The sequence below is a fragment of the Rhineura floridana genome, chromosome 21 (genome assembly GCF_030035675.1).
Source record: "Rhineura floridana isolate rRhiFlo1 chromosome 21, rRhiFlo1.hap2, whole genome shotgun sequence".
NCBI lineage: Eukaryota > Metazoa > Chordata > Lepidosauria > Squamata > Rhineuridae > Rhineura > Rhineura floridana.
This window is the reverse complement of record NC_084500.1, coordinates 430478-449787: the sequence shown is the minus strand read 5'-3', so window position 1 is coordinate 449787 and position 19310 is coordinate 430478. Positions and strand designations below refer to the sequence as shown.

The 19310-nt window shown below is 49.6% G+C and overlaps 1 protein-coding gene across 3 annotated transcripts in view; it reads right to left on the bottom strand.

The window, feature by feature from the left end:
* The window catches only part of HIP1 (huntingtin interacting protein 1), a 68087-nt gene that overhangs the window by 29991 nt on the left and 18786 nt on the right, over positions 1-19310 (bottom strand). Inside the window, exon 1 of one of the 3 annotated variants that reach the window (XM_061604662.1) lies at positions 9276-9815. The exons of the other annotated variants lie outside the window; for them this stretch is intronic. Coding sequence (XP_061460646.1) covers positions 9276-9293 — 18 coding nt within the window. The 5' untranslated portion in view covers positions 9294-9815. Of the gene's footprint in view, positions 1-9275; positions 9816-19310 lie in introns of those variants that run through there. 3 annotated transcript variants of the gene reach the window in all.

The following is a 19310-nucleotide window of genomic DNA, read 5'->3' as shown; positions in this document are numbered from 1 at the left end:
GTATAAGCTTTATAGGTTAGTACCAACACTTTGAATCTTGCCCGGAAGCGTATGGGAAGCCAGTGCAGGCGAGCCAGAACAGGTGTTATATGCTCAGACCGCTTGGTTCTTGTTAGTGCCTCCCCCCTTGCTTCCTTGCTTGTCTTTCTCTCTGCCAGAAATCATTGATTCTGTTTTAAAGATCCTTTCTCTCCCATGGACATCTGTGACTTGCTCCCTCACAGTGCCTAGTCTAGGGCTACACAGAGGCCCCCTCACCCTCGGCTAAACTAGAGCAAACCATGCCATCCACCTCATTACAGAATCAAGCTATGAAGGGCAGGATCTACAATCAAGGTCTCCGTGTCCAACTCTGGGTACTGGAGGTGGGCCTCTCTACCTCTGGATGCTCTGAAGGCACTCAACACCTGAACACCAAAAGCACAGGAGGCCATGAATCAAGACTCAGCAGTGGTGTCCACACGGCACGGCAAATGTTGAAATAACTCAGTTAGCACCTTGGTATACTCCACGGTTGCAAAATCTGAGACAGGAGGTGAGACGACTAGAACGCCGGTGGCGGAAATCCCGTTCCGAAGATGTCCGGACACAGTTTAGAGCAGCAGTAACTGCCTACCAAGTGGCAATAAAGGCAGAAAAGAAGAGGTTCTTTGCTGCCTCTATTGCGTCCGCAGAGTGCTGTCCCAGGAGGTTGTTCCAAGTGGTCCGAAGCCTGGTCGGTCCAGTTGCTCAGGAACCCTTGGAACAGTCTAAGGCCTCCTGTGACAAATTAGCAAAGCACTTTGCCGACAAAATCGAACATTTACGGAGCTCAATTCCGTACGCCGTGGACACAGTAAATGAAACAGAGTTGGCCAGTTGCAATCCGGTCAAATGGGATCGGTTTCGACCTCTTCCTTCTGAGGATGTGGACAAGGTGCTCTCGACTGTGAAGCCTACCACCAGTCTAACTGATCCTTGCCCATCGTGGCTCCTTGTGAGCTGCAAAGAGAAATTGGGCGAGGGGATTAAGGCGGTGGTCAATGCATCCTTGGAGGAGGGTGTAATGCCATTAGCACTCAAGGAGGCAATTGTAAAGCCCATCTTAAAGAAGTCCTCCTTGGATCCCCAAGTTTTGAATAACTTTCGCCCAATTTCGAATCTACCATTCCTGGGCAAGATCATTGAGCGAGTGGTGGCTAATCAGTTGTCGACACACTTGGATGAAACGGATTATTTGGATCCATACCAATCGGGTTTCAGGACTGGACATGGAACTGAAACAGCATTGGTCGCTCTGGTTGATGATATGAGGAGGGCATTAGATAGGGGAGAATTCACCTTTCTTGTCCTCCTCAATCTCTCAGCGGCTTTTGATACTGTCGACCACAGTATCCTTTTACATCGCCTGGAGGAATCGGGAATAGGAGGCACTGTACTACGGTGGTTCCATTCCTTTCTTTCCGACAGGCATCAACAGGTAGCATTGGGGGAGGAGGTTTCAGACCCTTGGCCTCTCAATTGTGGTGTGCCACAGGGCTCTATCCTCTCTCCCATGCTATTTAATATCTATATGAAGCCGCTGGGGACAATCATCAGGAGATTTGGGCTGCAGTGTCACCAATATGCGGATGACACGCAGCTCTATCTCTCGTTTAAATCTTCACCAGAGTCTGCTGTGGAGACCATGTCCAAGTGCCTGGAATCCGTGAGTGGATGGATGGGAAGGAACAGGCTGAAGTTGAATCCTGATAAGACTGAGGTGCTACTCGTGGGAGACAACGGAAGGCTGGGAGATGTTGACCTGGTGTTCGACGGGGTGAAATTGCCCCTGAAAGACCAGGTCCGCAGCCTTGGGGTTGTTCTTGATTCCAAGCTGTCCATGGAGGCTCAGATTTCGGCAGTGAGCTGGGCAGCTTGGTATCAATTACACCTCATTCGTAGACTGCAGCCCTACCTTCCTGCTCATCAGCTCCCACTGGTGGTACATGCCCTGGTCACCTCTCGGTTGGATTACTGTAATGCGCTCTACGTGGGGTTACCCTTGAAAACGGTCCGGAAATTACAACTTATACAAAATGCTGCGGCTCGACTACTTACAAACGGTCGCCACCGGGAACACATCACCCCAGTGTTGTTCGACCTACACTGGCTTCCAGTTATTTTCCGGGCCCAATTCAAGGTGTTGGTATTAACCTTTAAATCCCTATACGGTCTCGGCCCAGTTTATCTGATGGAGCGCCTCCAGCGCCACCAACCATGCCGCCCAACAAGATCAGCCACACAGGACCTTCTCTCAATCCCGTCAACTAAAACAGCTGGGTCGGCGGGGACAAGAGAGAGGGCATTTTCAGTGGCGGCCCCCACTCTCTGGAACTCCCTCCCGTATGACCTTCGACATGCCCCTTCCCTGAATGTATTCCGCCAAGCTTTGAAGACCTGGCTCTTCAGACAGGCCTTTGGGACTTACGGGGAGGGTTAAATTTTTACGACGAATAGCCTACTACTCTGTACTGGAACTGTTTTATTGTTTTATTGTATTTTATGATGTATTTTATTATGATGTAATGTATTGTTGTTAAATTGTACGTCGCCTAGAGTGGCCATTGGCCAGATAGGCGACCCACAAATTAAATTATTATTATTATTATTATTATTATTATAAGTAGACAAGCAGGCAAGTGAATCCTCTCACCTGGGTGAGAGTGTGCAAATCCTGCCATGGCTCAGATCAGTTTAGCCAAACCCCTCAGCTGGGCCTCCTCAGAGTGGAGAAGTCCATCCCACCCTAGACCACCTGTAACTGGGAAGATGCAGCGCAAGAAGCAGGCAAAGGCCAACGTTTTAGGAAGGTCCTCCTAAACAGTGTATAAGCCTTCTGGCCAGGGCCAGAAAACGTCCAGGCAAGCATCAAGACGTTTGACGCTTGCCTCTTGGCATCGTTCCTTTGGGCCAGTGCAGTGCTGGGGATCCTGCCTCCAAGGAAACAACTCTTTCCTCAGCCCTGCCAACTGGATCGCTGGATTTAAATGTGAACCAAATTATCTGTCAGCTCGTCACTGCTCTCTCTTTGAAACCACAAGGATCCTTTGCCTTGCTATGAGGCACTTATGCATCCCGTCCTCCCACAAAAGATCAGCATCAGCATCTGGGGGCAGTGAGGTGGTGGGGCGAGGAGAGGAATTCCCACACACCAGCTGAGCTGGCAGCCAGCAGGGTAACTCTGAAAAGACTTCACCCTAGAGGGATTCCAGGCCCAGCTGCAGAGTCATGAATGAGGCTTCTCTGGGTGAGCTGGGGGAACATGGTTATGGGGGTGCAAGGCTGAATTCTGGAGCCTCGTTCTCTCCTCCCTGCACCAACTCACCATCTCTTTCCTGGAAGGTTTGTGTACAGGACTGGATATGGCTTCTTAGACCCACAGAGGGAAACAGGCAATGCTCAGCTGGAAGAGCGGCACTGACCAGCACTTCCTGCTTCAGCAGCTGTGCATGGAGCAGGTTCTGTAGGGGCAACATGTAGGGAAATGCCAGCTTGATCCCCCACACACACCGCCATCCTGTGCATAACAAGAGGAGCCTAGGGCAAAGGGAGTAGGCACCAGATGGACCCACGGAATATTCTGCTGCTTCTCATCTGATATCACATCTGGCATGAAACCAGAATGAAGCCACAGCAGTCAAGAGCTCCTTGTCCAAAATCTCTATGGAACTCCTGGCAAGCTGACTCTTCCTTGTTACAGCTATCATGGCAGTTTGTGAACATTAACACAATTCTGTTTGGCAGGGTCTAACAAGGATTATGGGTAGCTAAAAGCAGCCCCTTCCCCACCCCCATTTGGTTCAGCACCGAGTTCATATTTTGTACTTTGGCTATTACTTAGCAGGAACATTTAAGGTGCCACACTGCATTCGAGAGAGAGCCCACAGAATCATAAAATCATACTGGAATCGTAGAGTTGGAAGGGGTCTATAAGGCCATCTAGCCCAACCCACAGCTCAATGCAGGAATCCAAGTTAAAGCACGCTGGACAGATGGCTGTCCAGCTGCCTCCCCTTTCCTACCTCCTGCCTCCAGGGCTTCCCTTTTGTCTCCAACTGCCTCACTGATGGCCTCAAAGTCGGTAAGAGTGACAAATGGAGCTGGGAGATGAGCTGCAAGGAGGGGAGGAACTCACCACTACAGGAACCTTCAACAAGTCCATCCATGATATTCTGGCCACAGGTGAACGCTTGGAGGAAATCCCTCTGGGCAGGCCAGCAACATCTGCCAAGGGCTCTTTGGGGCTCACAGATCGGAAGTGGGAGACCTGCAGCTCAACTACCAAGGTCACAGGCCGCACATGCCAAGCTCTGTTCCTACTGTTAAAAATGGGGCTCTCACACAAAATGGACCACTGAGAATGGAGTCTGAGCAGCTGCACAGCTGGGGGCCTTGAGTACTCCTCCGTTCTGCCTCCACCCCACTTTTTCTAAATAAGATAAATAAATAAAATCCAGGGCCTTTCTGCCAGCCTGGCAACTGCACTGGAACCACAAACTGCCCCAAACCCAAGAAGCGGGCAGCAGCTCTAACCCCTGCAAGAGGCAGGACTGTTATCCTGCAGTGGAGCTGGGCCTGCTGGGCTCCCAGCCTCTCTCTCCAGCTGCTTGATCAGCTTCCCTTCATGGCTTAAGGCAGAGCTTCAGTGGCGGCTGTCCCTTTAGAACATCTGCCGGAGAGATGGGAGGGCACAGGAAGCTAACCAAACTGCCTTCATTTTCCAGCTTGTCTGCCAAGACTCTTCAGCAATGACGAGCCTTCAAAGATACCCTCACCCCCACCCCACCTTCCTTGCAGGCAGACTTTCCTAGGGTTTCAATTGTAGAAGATAGCAAAAGCAAACTCCTTTGCAACACTTCTTACATATCAATAGAGATTTTCAGGAGACCCTCATTATCAAGGGACCTATTTAGTGACGACAAAACAGGACTTGAGTAATAGAATATATATCCATCAACTGCCAGGCAGGAAGCTTAACAAATAATGTGCCCTCTGTGTACACAGCCCCCCCCCCAGCTTTTGGTCTTCTCCAGATGCAAGAGGCCCACCTCCTCCAGAAGGCTCTCCTCTTCCAGGCTGGCATGACCAAGGTCCAAGCCACTGTCACCCTCTGAACCCTCCAAAGCCAAAGGGGCTGCTGGCAATCCCAGCAGCAGCAGCAGCAGCTATATGAAACATTTGGGGATTTATTTAGACTAGACTACTTTACACTCTGTGTATTACTCAGCTATTACGGGTCAATTGTCCTGTTGTGTTTCATCTCCCTCCAACAGTCCACTTAAAAAAAACCCACACAAACCTTTAATTTTATAAGCTATCATAGGTCTGATTGATCCAGTGAAACTACCAACACCTACGCTAATTGGGGCTATTCAACCCCCAACAACCTCTCAAAATAAGGTATGAAAATAACTTTGCATTTTGTCTGTATCATAAATTCCAATTTTTGTGCTTATACAACTTTAAGGGCATGGATTCTCCCCCCCCCCTTCCCAAAAGCCCTCATTACACTGCAGGGGTCACAGGATTAGTTTCCTGAGGGGTTAATTCTGCACTCAGCTTTATCTTCACACAGGAATTCACACTCTCCCGCATAACTGTGGCCCACTGATTTCTGAGCTGTAACCCTATTGAGCTATTGGGGTACATCGGACCCCCCCCTGCTATTTACTATGCACCCAGCATTTCACCTAGTTATTCTCTGGCTTTTATTTTCTTCTTTTCTGTTAGGAGTCCAGCACTTCACCTCTGCATGTTCTGTTCTCCAGAGCTTCCCGACAGCCAAGTGAGGAGTTTAAGTTAACATAGTGGGGTCCAATGTAAGCCAATAGCTTTCTGACAAACGATACTTTTTGGAATGCAAAATCTGTAACATCTTTTTTTAAAAAAATGTTTATCTAGAATAATTTGAAATCAACCATTAACTTTATTTTCAGTTAGGGTTGTAAAGGGTTTGTTGGGCACCAATAGGTTGGTACGGTCACACACAAAACATAGTACATGAGAGGATGAAGGAAATGGCCACATGTGTCAGCCTGGCGTGAGCAAGGAGGACAAGCAGCAATGGGGGGGGGAGCGTACAGCCACTGCCGCCACCACAAACTTCCTTTCTAGAGAGCCACTGCACACCAGTTCCCCAAAAGAGAAACGAAGCAAACGCTTGCCATCAGCTTCGCAACAGGAGGAGGGCTGGGCTACCCCATCAGCCATCATGGGGAGCCCAGGATCGCACAGTGGCAAGACCATAATCTAGTGAACCTGCCCATTTGTGCTTCTGCCTTCAGGACACAGCCCAGCATTCTCTATAGTGACTTCCAAAGGGTAAATTCCAGCACACAGCCTATAAACTTCAAGGTAAACATCTGAGATCCAACAAGATAAAACTCCTTAATTAAATCACCCAGCCTGGCAGCCCCAATGTTACTTATCAAGAGGGCTACTGCAGCTCCTCTCCCCTTTACCCCCAACTCCATTTTGCAGAGAAATTTTTAAAAATTGTAGACTACTTAGAGGTCTTTTTTCTCCTAGTAAGTGGAATAGAAATTTCGTTAAATGCATAAAATAAAGCTTAAAAGATACATTCAACCTGCTGAAGACCCAGAAAGTGTGGCATGTGGGCCTTCTGTGTGCCAGCGCAGCTTCCAGCTGACCTCAAGAGAGTAATCCACACACACACACACACAACCACACCCTTTGATTACCAGTGTCTCTCATCTCTGTACTTCCAGTACCCTTGCTAGCCCTAGCTAACCTGCTGAGGCTCCCTTATACAGAGTAAAGGCATGGGCAGGAATGAAACTTGGGGGAGCCTTCTTCATGCATGCACGGATGTGCTCTGCCATGATGCTATGGGGCTCTCCCCAAAGCTGAGATGGCAGCGGCCAGTTCAAGAGGTTCCTGTGAGGAACACACAACAAGGCCCAAAGCGCAGAGCAGCAGCAGTAGCTGTCCGCAAGGAACCAGAGTGGCACAGCTATTTCTGGGACAAGCAGAGAGGTGAAGAGGTAGTACACATCAAGGGCTGGCGTGCACCCTTTCAACATGCAAATGCATGTGCACGATTCCAATTTGCTAGGCATACCTGCCTTGTATCTCTCACAATCATGTTTTGCATTTCAAATTTTGCACCAGGGAGAGATAGCTGGTGATACCACCTAGCCGCTGCAATAAGAGTTCATCCTGAAGAACCAGGCTGTTTCAGTAAACCTGAAGCACCAATCCCAGTTCATTTGGAAAATCCAAATAGCACTGGTGCCCCCCCAAAAGCATTACCATCAACATTTCCATTCAGAGTTGAAGTAGAGAATGCCACACCTACCCACACCCCCAAAGAGATTTCAAGCAAGCTCTAAGGCACAGCCTGAATCAGAGACAGGGACACACACACACCCCATGATGACAACACAGGCAGGCACCAAAATGAATCGCAACAGGACTCCTGGGTCACAGAAAAGAAGAGTGCAGGAAGGAGACTGAAATATCCCTCCCAGGTCCCCTAGAGACGTTTTTACAAGTCACAAGCAGAGGGGGAACTGAAGGCATCTCCTGATAACCTGAACCTACTAAGCTCCCACTATCAGTTAACATGACAGGTCCTTTTCTCTTATTTAAGGGGCTAACCCAGCAAGTGGAGGGTATAGCTTTAGCCAGTCCTAAGCAGGTCCCTCTCAGCTTCTTTCAGGGGCTGCTGGAGCAGCTAGCCTGCAGCAGATCCATCCTTCAAAACTTGCTCTTCCTAGCTTGAGCCGTGAAAGCCTCCTCCAGCCTGGAGAAGAATAACTGTGCTGCACGCCAGAGGTGTCTGCCCCTTTCTTGGATCCGAAGTATTGGTGTGGACCTAGAAAGCCCTGAACACTTGTGGTGTGCTTTCTCCCTGATGCCTGCCTTAGGTCACACTCAGATCAACAGCACATGCCTCTTGGACTAGAGGATTGCAAGAAGCTGCCTTGTACCAAGTCAGACCACACTGTGCATACACTGACTGGCAGCAGTGCTCCCAGCCCTACCTGCAGATACCAGGGATTGTGCTCTGCTGCTGAGCTACAGCCCTCCCCCGACTAGGCTTATCTGTGTATCAAGTCCAGAGAGGAAGGGGGGGGAGGCCTTCTTGGCAATGTCACTACTTCCCCCTTGCACAACCTTCTGAAGTGTGGCAATATCTTTTTATCTGAGCAGCTTTCTGTCGCTGGGGTTAAGCACGTTGATTAAATCACAACTCTTATTCCGGGAGGATTCCATATATCGGAAGATGCAAGGAGAAGGTGGACACGCTCCTGCGGTGCTGCGCTCCTGGCTCCTTGGCTCTGCCTCCTCTTGGCCCATCTGCCTTTGTCCACCGGGCGCTGCTGTGCCAGCAACTCACCTCTGTCAGGCTCCAGCCAAGATACTCGGGATGGGGGTCAGAAGCAAGTTCCAGAAACAGGCTACCCTTAAAGCATTCGAGATTTAGGGTGAATTGTCTAGATGGCATGATGTCACTGGCAGCCAATCAGTAGCTCTGAAACCCCCCAACATAGAGATGGGTCTAACCCCCACCCCCGTCTGCCCCCTTTGCTGCTTGAAAAGAGCCCCCACCACTGCCGCTCTGTATAGTTTAATGGCTGTGACTGCAGGGGGCAAACATCAGGCCTGCCCCCACCCCTCCAACAGCAAATGTATGCAGTGAAACAGAGTACCGGGAGTCTTTAGAAGACCAGCTCCACATCTGGTACATAGCAGCAGCAGTAGCAGCTTCCTCAAGGATGCTTCCCATCTTGGGCTGTGGGGTTCAGCAAAGAGCCCACTGGCACGGGCTTCACCCAAGAGACACGCCTTGAAAGGAAAACTCCAGCCCAACAGCACAAGCCTCATCCTTTCCAGGTCTGCCCTGCCCCGCTTCAGCCAACCCCCGCCCAGCGAAGGGAGGGACGGTGGTCCTGGACGCGCCAACAAGGCTGCCTGCGAGGGTTTCATTCAACCCAAGCCAGGCGGCGGCGGCTCCCTGCAACAAAGCAGTTTCCCAGACAGACAGAGCCTAATCCAGGAGGAGAAAATGCCAAGAAGGCTCCCGCGATGGGGAAGATCCCGAGCCTCAGACGGGTGCATGCAACGGGGGGGGGGGCCGCGGCGGCAGCAACAAGCGCCTCCCTCAAACTCTCCCTCGGAAAGGGGAGAGGAGGAGGAGAGGAGCCCCACCGCGAGCCCAGTGATGAGCGAGGCTCTGGGCAGAGAGAAGCCCCAGTCTCCACCACCCGCCGGCCCTGCCCTGCCCTTACCATCTTGCCCACTTCCATGGCCGGAGGCTGCTGCCCGGGCCACGTCGCGCCCTGCTCTGGCCGGCTACTGCCGCGACGAGATGCCCATGCCCGGGGCGCCGCGGCGCTCCCTCCGATGGCGGCTGGAGAGGACCGCGAGAAGAGGGGCGCCGGTGGCGACCCGAGGCCGCCCCTCCCCGGCGGCTGGACTGCGCCGCCGCACCTAGGCGCAGCTCCGGAGTGAGCGAGCGAGCGAGCGGGGACGAGTCTGCGGCGTGCGCCGAATGACAAAAGGCCGCTGGCGCTCGCTCGCTCCCGCCTGCCTGCTCGCCCGGCACCCCTCCCCGGAAGGGCAGCAGCGCCGGGAAAGAGGGAGGGAGCGCTCCCCACCCCACGCACTCGCCCGCCTGGCTCAGGCAGCACAAAGGCACCACCGCCGGGCAAGGGCCGGCACAGACCCGGCGAGGGAGCGAGGGAGGGAGTTTGCGCGGCGCCCCCGCGGGAGGGGAGTCTCCGGCTGGGAAGGGTCACCGGAGCAGCCCTCTGCCGCGGAGGACCGAAGGCGCCTCACGGGGCCATCCCAAGCAGCCCCCGCCCCTCCTGCTGCCCCTTTCGCCAAGAGGGTCCCATGCCCCGCCCAGCCTCTTCCCAACCGTCTGGGACTGTCCGTCGCTTTCACACCGCCCAATAATTTTATTTATTTATTTATTTAATTACATTTCTAGACCGCCCTATAGCAGAAAGCTCTCAGGGCGGTGTACAACAAATAAAATCACAATTAAAATATGAGCAAGTGTGGAAAAATATATATATATATAGTACAATTATAAAACATTAATAAAATTGCCATTGAGATTTAAATTAAGATCATATTAAGTTTAAAATGTTAAATTAAAATATTTAAAAATTTACAAAATTTAAAAAGCCAATAATGCCCGCACCCCCACCCTCGGCATTAGCACCGAGTATCAATCCCCCATCACCCACAGCCCAGCCAGGACCCCCACCCTCTGCCTGTCATGGCCCGCTTAAAGAACGCCTTCAGGCTGCCATCAACTGTCTGGTCCATTCTTAGTGGCTTTCATGAGTACTTTCATGTCAGCAGGCAGAGAGCAGGGGGCTGACTTCAGCAGAGTCAGGCCCCTGGTCCATGTGGCTCCGCACTGACTGGCAGCAGCTGGCCAAGGTTTCGGGGGTCAGTGCCTTTCCCAGATCTACCAGGAGATGTTGGGGACTGAACTTGGCCCTCCTCTTATTAACCACTATCAAATGGTGCTCAGCCTGCCAAGGCTTTCCACTCCCCCCCCCCCGAAGTGACACAAGGAGAAGGTGCCAGCTTCCTGGCTGATGTTCTCAGACCAGGTCTGCATGCAGATCCCAACACAGAGCAACACCCACTATAGCAATAAGGCAGTATGGTCAGAGGGGACTGATGCAGAAAAGCAGGATATAAATGTTCAAATAAATAAAGTGATGTTGGCTTTGCCTCTGTGAGCTCTGTTAAGACTCAAGAGGACTCTGCCCTCATCCAAAGTGATCGAAGACTTAATCTGAGTCATAGGCTCTGCAATGCCAGAGACTATCTTGGTCCTCCGCACATGCTTCCAAGGAAAGGCCTCCTTCTGCCCCGCCCCCCAGCAGATCACCAAAGTCCCCACAGCAAACCCTCAAAAGGAGCATCTTCCACAGACATGACTTCGGAGCCTTTCCCACCTTCCCTCTTTTCAGGAAGGGGGTGCCAAGAACCCTCCTGCCCCCTTCGGCCAAGGAGGTGAGCCTGGACCATATTTCCCAACTGAATAAAAGCAAAGAAACAATTGCCACACACCAATATCTGCCTTAACTACACCATACCTTTATGTGGATTTTAACTGTGAGCCAACTTGGGAACTGCCTATGCTGACTGGCACCAGAGTTCCAAACCTTTTCTGCCTTATGGTTCCTGGGGTTGCTTATGGGAAGGCAACCTAAGTCTGGTTCCATTGCTTTATGTTGAACATCCATCTCTCTTAGGAGAGGTGCCACGCAACCAACTACCTCGTATGTAAGTAGTTAGGTGAGATAGTTTGTTATTTTCTTGTTGTGTGTATGAATTCTCTTGTAAGAACCTAAACCCTTGTTGGGTGAATGGTCTTAAAGGATTACTTGCTGCTATATGATATGTGCACTTATATATTTTAATAAAGCTACTTCTATTTAACCTGGTGTGTTCATTTGAGAGAAGGGGTGGTTCTGAATTCAGTGTTTTGACCCAATCTCAGTCACTCACTACCAAAGAGGGTTAAGAAGTTAAAAGCTTGGATTTTCAGTGTTAAACCAGAGGTGCCTGGCAAGGAGTGTAACTGTGACTCTTGCCTTTTAGGACCTTGGTTTTATATACCTTCTGGGCTCAGAGATCCCCTGGCTCTGAGTGGACCAGTATACAGGGGTGGTGGCAGCCTACCTTCTACCTTGCAGGGTTGTTGTGAGCGTACACAGCCTTGGCAAGGGTGAAGTAATAGCTTTTCGGTTCCAGTCTCATTTCCCTAAGGGTGGGGGTCTGAGCCTGATGCATGATCCCGGGACCCTGAGGGTCGGGCTTTTGATACCATCGACCATGGTATCCTTCTGGAGAGGCTCGCGGAGTTGGGAGTTGGAGGTACTGCTTGGCAGTGGTTCCGCTCCTACTTGGCGGGTCGTCTCCAGAAGGTAGTGCTTGGGGAACATTGCTCGACACCGCGGGCTCTCCAATATGGGGTCCCGCAGGGGTCAGTTTTGTCCCCCCTGCTTTTTAATATCTACATGAAGCCGTTGGGAGAGGTCATCAGGAGTTTTGGAGTGCGTTGTCATCAGTATGCTGATGACACGCAGCTCTACTTCTCCTTTTCATCTTCTTCAGGTGAGGCTGTCGATTTGCTGAACCGTTGCCTGGCCTCGACAATGGACTGGATGAGAGTTAACAAACTGAAGCTCAATCCAGACAAGACTGAGATGCTGTTGGTGGACGGGTTCTCTGATCGGATGGTGGATATATACCCTGTCCTGGACGGGGTTACACTCCCCCTAAAGGACCGGGTTCGTAGTCTGGGAGTCTTTTTAGACTCTTCCCTCTCACTTGAGGCTCAAGTAGCCTCGGTGGTTAGGAATGCGTTTTACCAACTTCGGTTGGTAGCCCAGCTACGTCCCTATTTGAGTAAAGAGGACCTTACATCAGTGGTACATGCTCTGGTAACCTCACGTTTGGATTACTGTAATGCGCTTTACGTAGGGCTACCTTTGAAGACAGTTCGGAAGCTACAACTAGTGCAAAATGCGGCGGCCAGATTGCTGACAAGGACCAAGCGGTCCGAGCATATAACACCTGTTCTGGCCAGCTTGCACTGGTTGCCAATATGTTTCCGGGCTAGATTCAAAGTGTTGGTATTAACCTATAAAGCCTTATACGGTGCGGGACCACGATACCTTGCGGAACGCCTCTTCCGATATGAACCGGCCCGTGCACTACGTTCTGCTACGAAGGCCCTCCTCCGGGTTCCAACTCACAGGGAGGCCCGGAGGGTGATGACAAGATCTAGGGCCTTCTCAGTGGTGGCCCCCGAACTATGGAACAGTCTCCCTGAGGAAGTACGCCTGGCGCCGACTCTGCTTTCCTTCCGGCGCCAGGTCAAAACCTTCCTATTCTCTGAAGCATTTTAAGTTACATTGATCTAATTTTAATAATGTTTATTGTATTGTTGATTGTATTTTAATATTATTTTGTTATTCATTGTATTTTTATACTATTTTATGTTCACCGCCCAGAGAGCTATCGCTAGTCGGGCGGTATATAAATTTAATAAATAAATAAATAAATAAAACTGGTCTTGACTTAAAAGCAGGGTATAGTAATTGTAAGAAAACACTCCCACACACCAAGTTACAAGGGTAAATTCTGAAGGGCAGGCAGGCTGGCTGAAGTGGGGTCAAAAGCACAATTCATGGGGAGAAGCCACTTGAGCAGACTCAGTGACACAAGTTCTGTACTTCGAGTGCCACAAAAACCTCCATGATAAATTGGGACACAAAGTTCTGCCAATTCCTTAGGATAATTCCTTGGACTGCAGTGACAAAACTCAACAGCACTCCCCCCTCCCCGCCATCATTTGCACACACGGGCCATTTGATTGCAAAATGCAGGGCTGAAAAATTGCACACTGCTGCTAATTTCCAGTTCTCTCTGCATGTGTGTGTCCCCACCCACACCATGCCCAGTAATTTCCCCCTACAAGAGGCCTGGAAATGACAGGAAAGGACACACAGGCTCTCGCCAAGGCCAAGGAGGATAATAGCTCTTTTGTGCAAAGTAGGAGATGAGATTCAGTGGATACCTGGAACTGCCACAGAGGGCCAGATGAAAGATGGGTCTAGTACAGTGGCTCCAACAACAGTCCATCAGGAGCCCCAGGAAAGCTCACACAAGCCACCCTCCTCCCTTTGTTACCAGCACCTGGTAATCAGAAGGTATCCTGATTCTGACCAAAGAGGCTGAGCTATCACAGCCGATAAGATAGGCCCACTGTCCATTAATGTTTTTTATCATTCTCTGAAAGCCATCGCAATATCCTGCAGTTATGAATTCTACAAGGTTTTCTTTTGTTTTTTTACCAACAGACTGCAAACTCCTGGAATTTCATATGCGCCCTACAGCAAAGTCACTTAAAGATGGCAAGATACAAGTTTTTAAAAGGAATTTAAGATCCTTTTTTGCTTTTTAGTGTCTTCTGAAGCCTTCTAGAAACAGGATCAGCATAGGAAGCCAGTCCATGCAGTCTTGCAAGTGACAGCCATCAAGACCTGGCCACGTCCAATTAGTGGAAGTCAGGCGGGGGGAGGGTTCTACACAGCCAGAAAACAGTCCAGAAATTATCAATCTCTATCTTCCTCTGGCCATAGTGGCGCCCTCAGGCGCACCTTGGTACCCACCAAGACCCCCTCCTCTCCCCCTTTTTACAAAATGCTGTTAGCTGTTTTATTGGTTGGGGTATTGCCAGCAATATTATCATTTGCATTTGTTAGCTGCTTTATACAAAAACATTAAAATGATTTAAGATAAAATACAAATAAAATCAAAAGGCAGAAAAAATTAAAACAATGCACAATACAAAATGCCAAAAATGTTCATCCAATAGCACAATAAGGAGAAGTCCTATCCCACCCTGCTAAAAGATGAGCACCCCTGCAGAGGCAAGCTTCCAAGGCCTGAGTGAATGAAAATGTCTTCGCCTGGAGCCCAAAACCTGATTATGATTGCAACGGGTGCATTTCCCTGGGGACAGCATTCCACTGATGGAAGGCCACCACTGAAAAGACCCCGTTCACATGTTTTTCTTTGTGTTTTATTAGGGGTTTTTTTTGGGGGGGTGTCCCTGTTTGGGCTATGTGGTTCTGGGCATTGCCAGTTTTTCTTCTGTGAAATGGGTATTTAGTTCCCATGACTATTCCTTACAATTTCCAAATGTACCCACCTGACCCAAAAAGATCTATCTATAACTCACAGCCAGAAAGATTATGAGCATCGTTAAGTAAAGCAAGGGACAGGAAAGTCTGATGTGCCCATTGTCTTTGAAGGGATGTAAATTCTACAGTTCCTCAAGCTGAGCACAGGCAGAGCAAAAAGCAACAGCTTTGGAATCCACCAGCTGAATTGTGTGTTTGTACTTTGTAAAAGGAGGTGTCAGGCAGTTTCTGCTTCATTCTTGCAACTAAAGTATTGAGGGTGCTCACCAACACCCCCTCCCTCAGGCGTCTTAACAAAAAGCATTGCTACTTATTGTGGCTTCCAGCTAACAGGAACAAATTGTCCAAGTAACACAGAACAGAGCAAAAAGCTCCTACGGAGCCCACGCCAAGCTGGGCTGAATGAGGGTTTGGGTGGAAATGCAATTTCCTTTGCCGTGAAATCCCAGGTGGGCAAACAGCCAGCTTCTCCCTAAATAGGAGAAGGGGAGAAAATCCATTTCAGTACAGCCCTGGCCAAGATGTTCATAGGAGACTTGTTTTAGAAGAAAACACCCCCCAATTTTGCACAAATTACCTACAGAGCTGCACAGATAAGTCTGCATGGCTTGGCTCCAGGACATATAAGGGCTGGAAAACATCCTCACTAACTTAACTATAGTGATGAAACACTACTATAACTTGTCACTAGGCCTGAAAAAATATTTCTGATTCCTAGCTGCCAGCCTCAGTGCTGGGGGAGCCAGCAGTAGATGTTCAGCTGCCAGCCTTGTAAAGGGGCTGTGCAACATTTCTGGATTTCAAGGCACCTGTCTCAGGAGAATTGTCTGAAGGCACAGGATGCCGTGTGACTGTTGGTTAAGCAGGGCTGGCCTGGTGGCTGCCTGTAAACCACATCAGCTGCTCTGAGGAAAAACCAGGTTGCTTACCTGTAATTGCGGTTTGAAAAGTGGTTATCTATGCAGTTACGCATATGGGTTCTTTACCTGAGCAGACATCATTTTGGAACTATCTGGGGCTGCCCACCCTGAGTACTCGCTCTCAAGAAGGCATGCCCCCCCACCTCTCACTCATTTCCCAACGGACTGCATGCAATGGCTATATATCAAGCAGCCTTGTTGTAAGGAAGCCCCCAAAGTTATGGTAAAGGTATCCCCGCACTTGTAGAGCGAGTCGTTTCCGACTCTTAGGGTGACGTCTTGCGACGTTTACTAGGCAGGCCGTATATATGGGGTGGGATTGCCAGATCCTTCCCCGGCCTTTCTTTACCCCCCCAGCATATGCCGGGTACTCATTTCACCGACCACAGATGGATGGAAGGCTGAGTGGACCTCGACCCCTTTTACCGGAGATTTGACTTCCTCCTTCCGTTGGAATCGAACTCCGGCCGTGAGCAGAGCATCAGCTGCGTTACCACCGCTTACCACTCTGCACCACGGATTTACTAGCCTGCAAAAGTTACTAGCCTACTGGCAGCGGAGGGCAGATGGCTCTGTTCCTGCTATAGCATCCTGCTGAACGAAGAAGGGTCTTCCCTCCTCTAGCAAGCCAGGTGGGGCTCCGCGTAGGGCAAAGAGGGAGGGCCAAATGTTCTGGCAGCCTTTTGGCAGCCTGCTCCCTCACCTGCATGCAACTGCTTATTGCCTATGGCTACCAGGCAAGTGCTGAAATACAAAGAAGCTTTGACCAAGAGCAAACTATGTCAGCAGCTGTAGCCAGGATGGAGGGTGCACTTCAGTCTGGTTGTGTACTTGTCCTCCTCACCATCACAGTGAATGCCCTAATTGCTTCAACCCACAGCAGTGTGGAGGCAATTACATCATCAGAAATATATATAACACAAACCTGAGAGCCATAATAATTCTGGCAGGTGGAGGGATCCAGAAGACTCTTTGTTCCTCCGTTTCCCACTCCACCCTTTCTAAGAAACCCAGCAGGGTGTCTGCCCACAGCTGGCTTTGGTGAGGCTCAGCATGCATCTGCCAGGTTACTCTTGAAAACAGCCTCAATTAACACCTCGGCCCATCATCTGGAACATTGTCCATGTCCAGTGGATTCAGTCTCATTACGTGTGAACAGTTCACTTGTTTGTGAAGTCGGAGGCACCTTCCCAAAAGACTATGGCGGAAAACCTCTTCTCTGTCAGCAGCCTTTGTTTTCAATAGCTTTGCTTTCAAGTGGCAACAAAGGAGGGCCCTACCAAGCTTTCAAAAGGGCTTAAATTCTTGCTTGTTTCCCTTTGCCAGCCATGAGCCATGAGCCACGGATGAGGAGAGATCTGAGGACCAAGAGGGAGATGAATGAACACTGGAATGCAGCCTTTTTTGAGCTAGCGAAATGGGAAAAGTTACGAAAAGGGTGAACCAAGGGAGCAGAAGAGGAAGTCAGGTCTGTAGAGAAAGGATAACAAGAGGAACAGAGAAAAGAGGCCCTGGCAGCATCACCCTTTCATGTTCAAACAGAGAAAGGGCAACCTCTTGACCCCATGACCACACTGGCCCACTTTCTATGGCTGCCTCATGTAGCCTGGGGAGTGCGGGTAGGTGAGTAAGGTTTGGAGCAACTGAGGAGGCAGGAAAGTGCCCTCTGCCCTTCAGCCATTTCACCCATGGCTCAGATGACAAAGAAGCAACAGCTGCTGAACAACTCCACAGCAAAGAGCTGCCAGTCTTCCCTTTCCCCTCACAGCAATTCCTAAACAGCTGCTGTTCCCTCAGCACATCTGTTTGTTCTCTCCAGCCGTTGAAGGTCACTGGACAGAAGGAACTGGGAATGTTTAGCCTGGAAAAGACGAAGGAGAAATATGACAACACTCGTCAAGTACTTGAAGGGTAGGCACACAGAAGCCGAGGCTAGGCTAGGCCATGCAGATTTCCTGCCTCAAGCAGTGTGTTGGACTACATAGCCGAAAAGGCTCCCTCAAACACTCTGACAAAAGTAAGACTGAGTGGTCTTTATAGACTTTGCACACCTAGCAGAGCCTTCGGTCTGGAGGCAGGCTGCCATCTGAATTGCTGAAAATGCCGAAAAAGGGTAAATCAAGGAACTCTGGGATCAGTTTGTGTGACCCAGCATGAAGACAGCTGGGCGCCCTTCCCTATACGCCAAGGAGTGTGTGGCCAGTGAGCCTAATCTTAAGTTAGGAAAGCATTAGAGGAATTTGCCTTGCTTGCTCTGTCAAATATATACGTATTGCCTTTTTAAAAATTTAAAGAAATGGAGGCAGAGGCCTCATGCTATAACTATTGATCTGGCTATTTTTAGCCTCCCTTTGCCCATCCAGTTCTTGTCAAACAGCCACAAGGCAAGCCTGGCACAGGATAATCGCAAATCTGGCAGTGCCTACTCCAGTTGCCTGCTTGGGCAATTTCTTTGGAAAAGAATATTAAGAGGAGACAGGAAGCAAAGAAATCCTAGGGAAACACTGGCACCCCTCCTCCCCACCATTTAATGCTCCAGCTTTGCAGCAGAGAACCAGCTCTTCCCCTAGACTGATTGGCATTTGGAAGTGGGGGAGTGTGTCATGGTGTGAGCCAGTGATTTATGTTAAATACGGTAGCCAAGATGATTTATGCTGAAGCCTTCCACTCTGCGATTAGGAGAGGGTCGGTCTCTTGCTTCTTGCAAGACACTTCCTTTCTCTGGGACCAGGCGCTGCTCCAGCGCTTTCTGTACCAAGAGAGAGATGCTAGAACTCAAGCTAGCCTCAAAACTGATTCCAAAGCCCAACTGTGGTTGCTTAGCTATGAGAAACGGAAGATCCTAGATGTTTAGAGGCACTGTTTGCTCCAGCCAAATTGCAAGCACATTCCTAGTTAATACATAAGATGAAAGAAGCAGGCTGGAGATATTATGGAGCCATCTGAAACAGATCTGAACCCCACTGTCAGAAAAAGGGAGTGGAAGTATGTGCTCTTCCAGTTACCACAGGGTTGTGAGAAGACTTCTGTGAATCCAGAAGAAGATGCTGCTGCTGTAGTAATGGAAGGGAGGCTGTTTGGAGATCCTGACAAGGGGTTGGCCTGGAACGCGTGTGGGCTCAGACAGAGCCTGCCCAAGGTCACCCAGTGAACTTCATGGCTAATCAGGGCTGTGAATCCAGGTCTCCCCAGACAAAGTCCGCCATGATAACTACTACTGGGCCAGCTTACTATTCTATGACTGTCAGCTGATCTTAATAAATTGTGCATTACTGTATGCTATGTAATACTGCTTGTGTATGTGTATATATTGCTATTGGAGGTTGCCGATTCATAGGGTTGACATAAGTCGTAATCACCTTGAAGGCACATAACAACAACGTGTGTATATATAAAATAAAAATAGATCAACACAGCTACCTGCACGCGATGCCTATGGAAACTGTCATGATGAGTTCTTGCATTTCAAAATGTACCACTACTGGATGGCATATTACTTTGGCATCCCTCATCAGCTGAGATAAGCCAGATGACTAAGCATATATATAGTTATCATTCCCTCCCTCAGAAGGGGCTATTCCCCTTCTCTCCCTAATAGGATGAGAGCAAATTTATTGATATTCAGTAATGTCAATTTCTCATGAAATCCTTGAAACTTAAG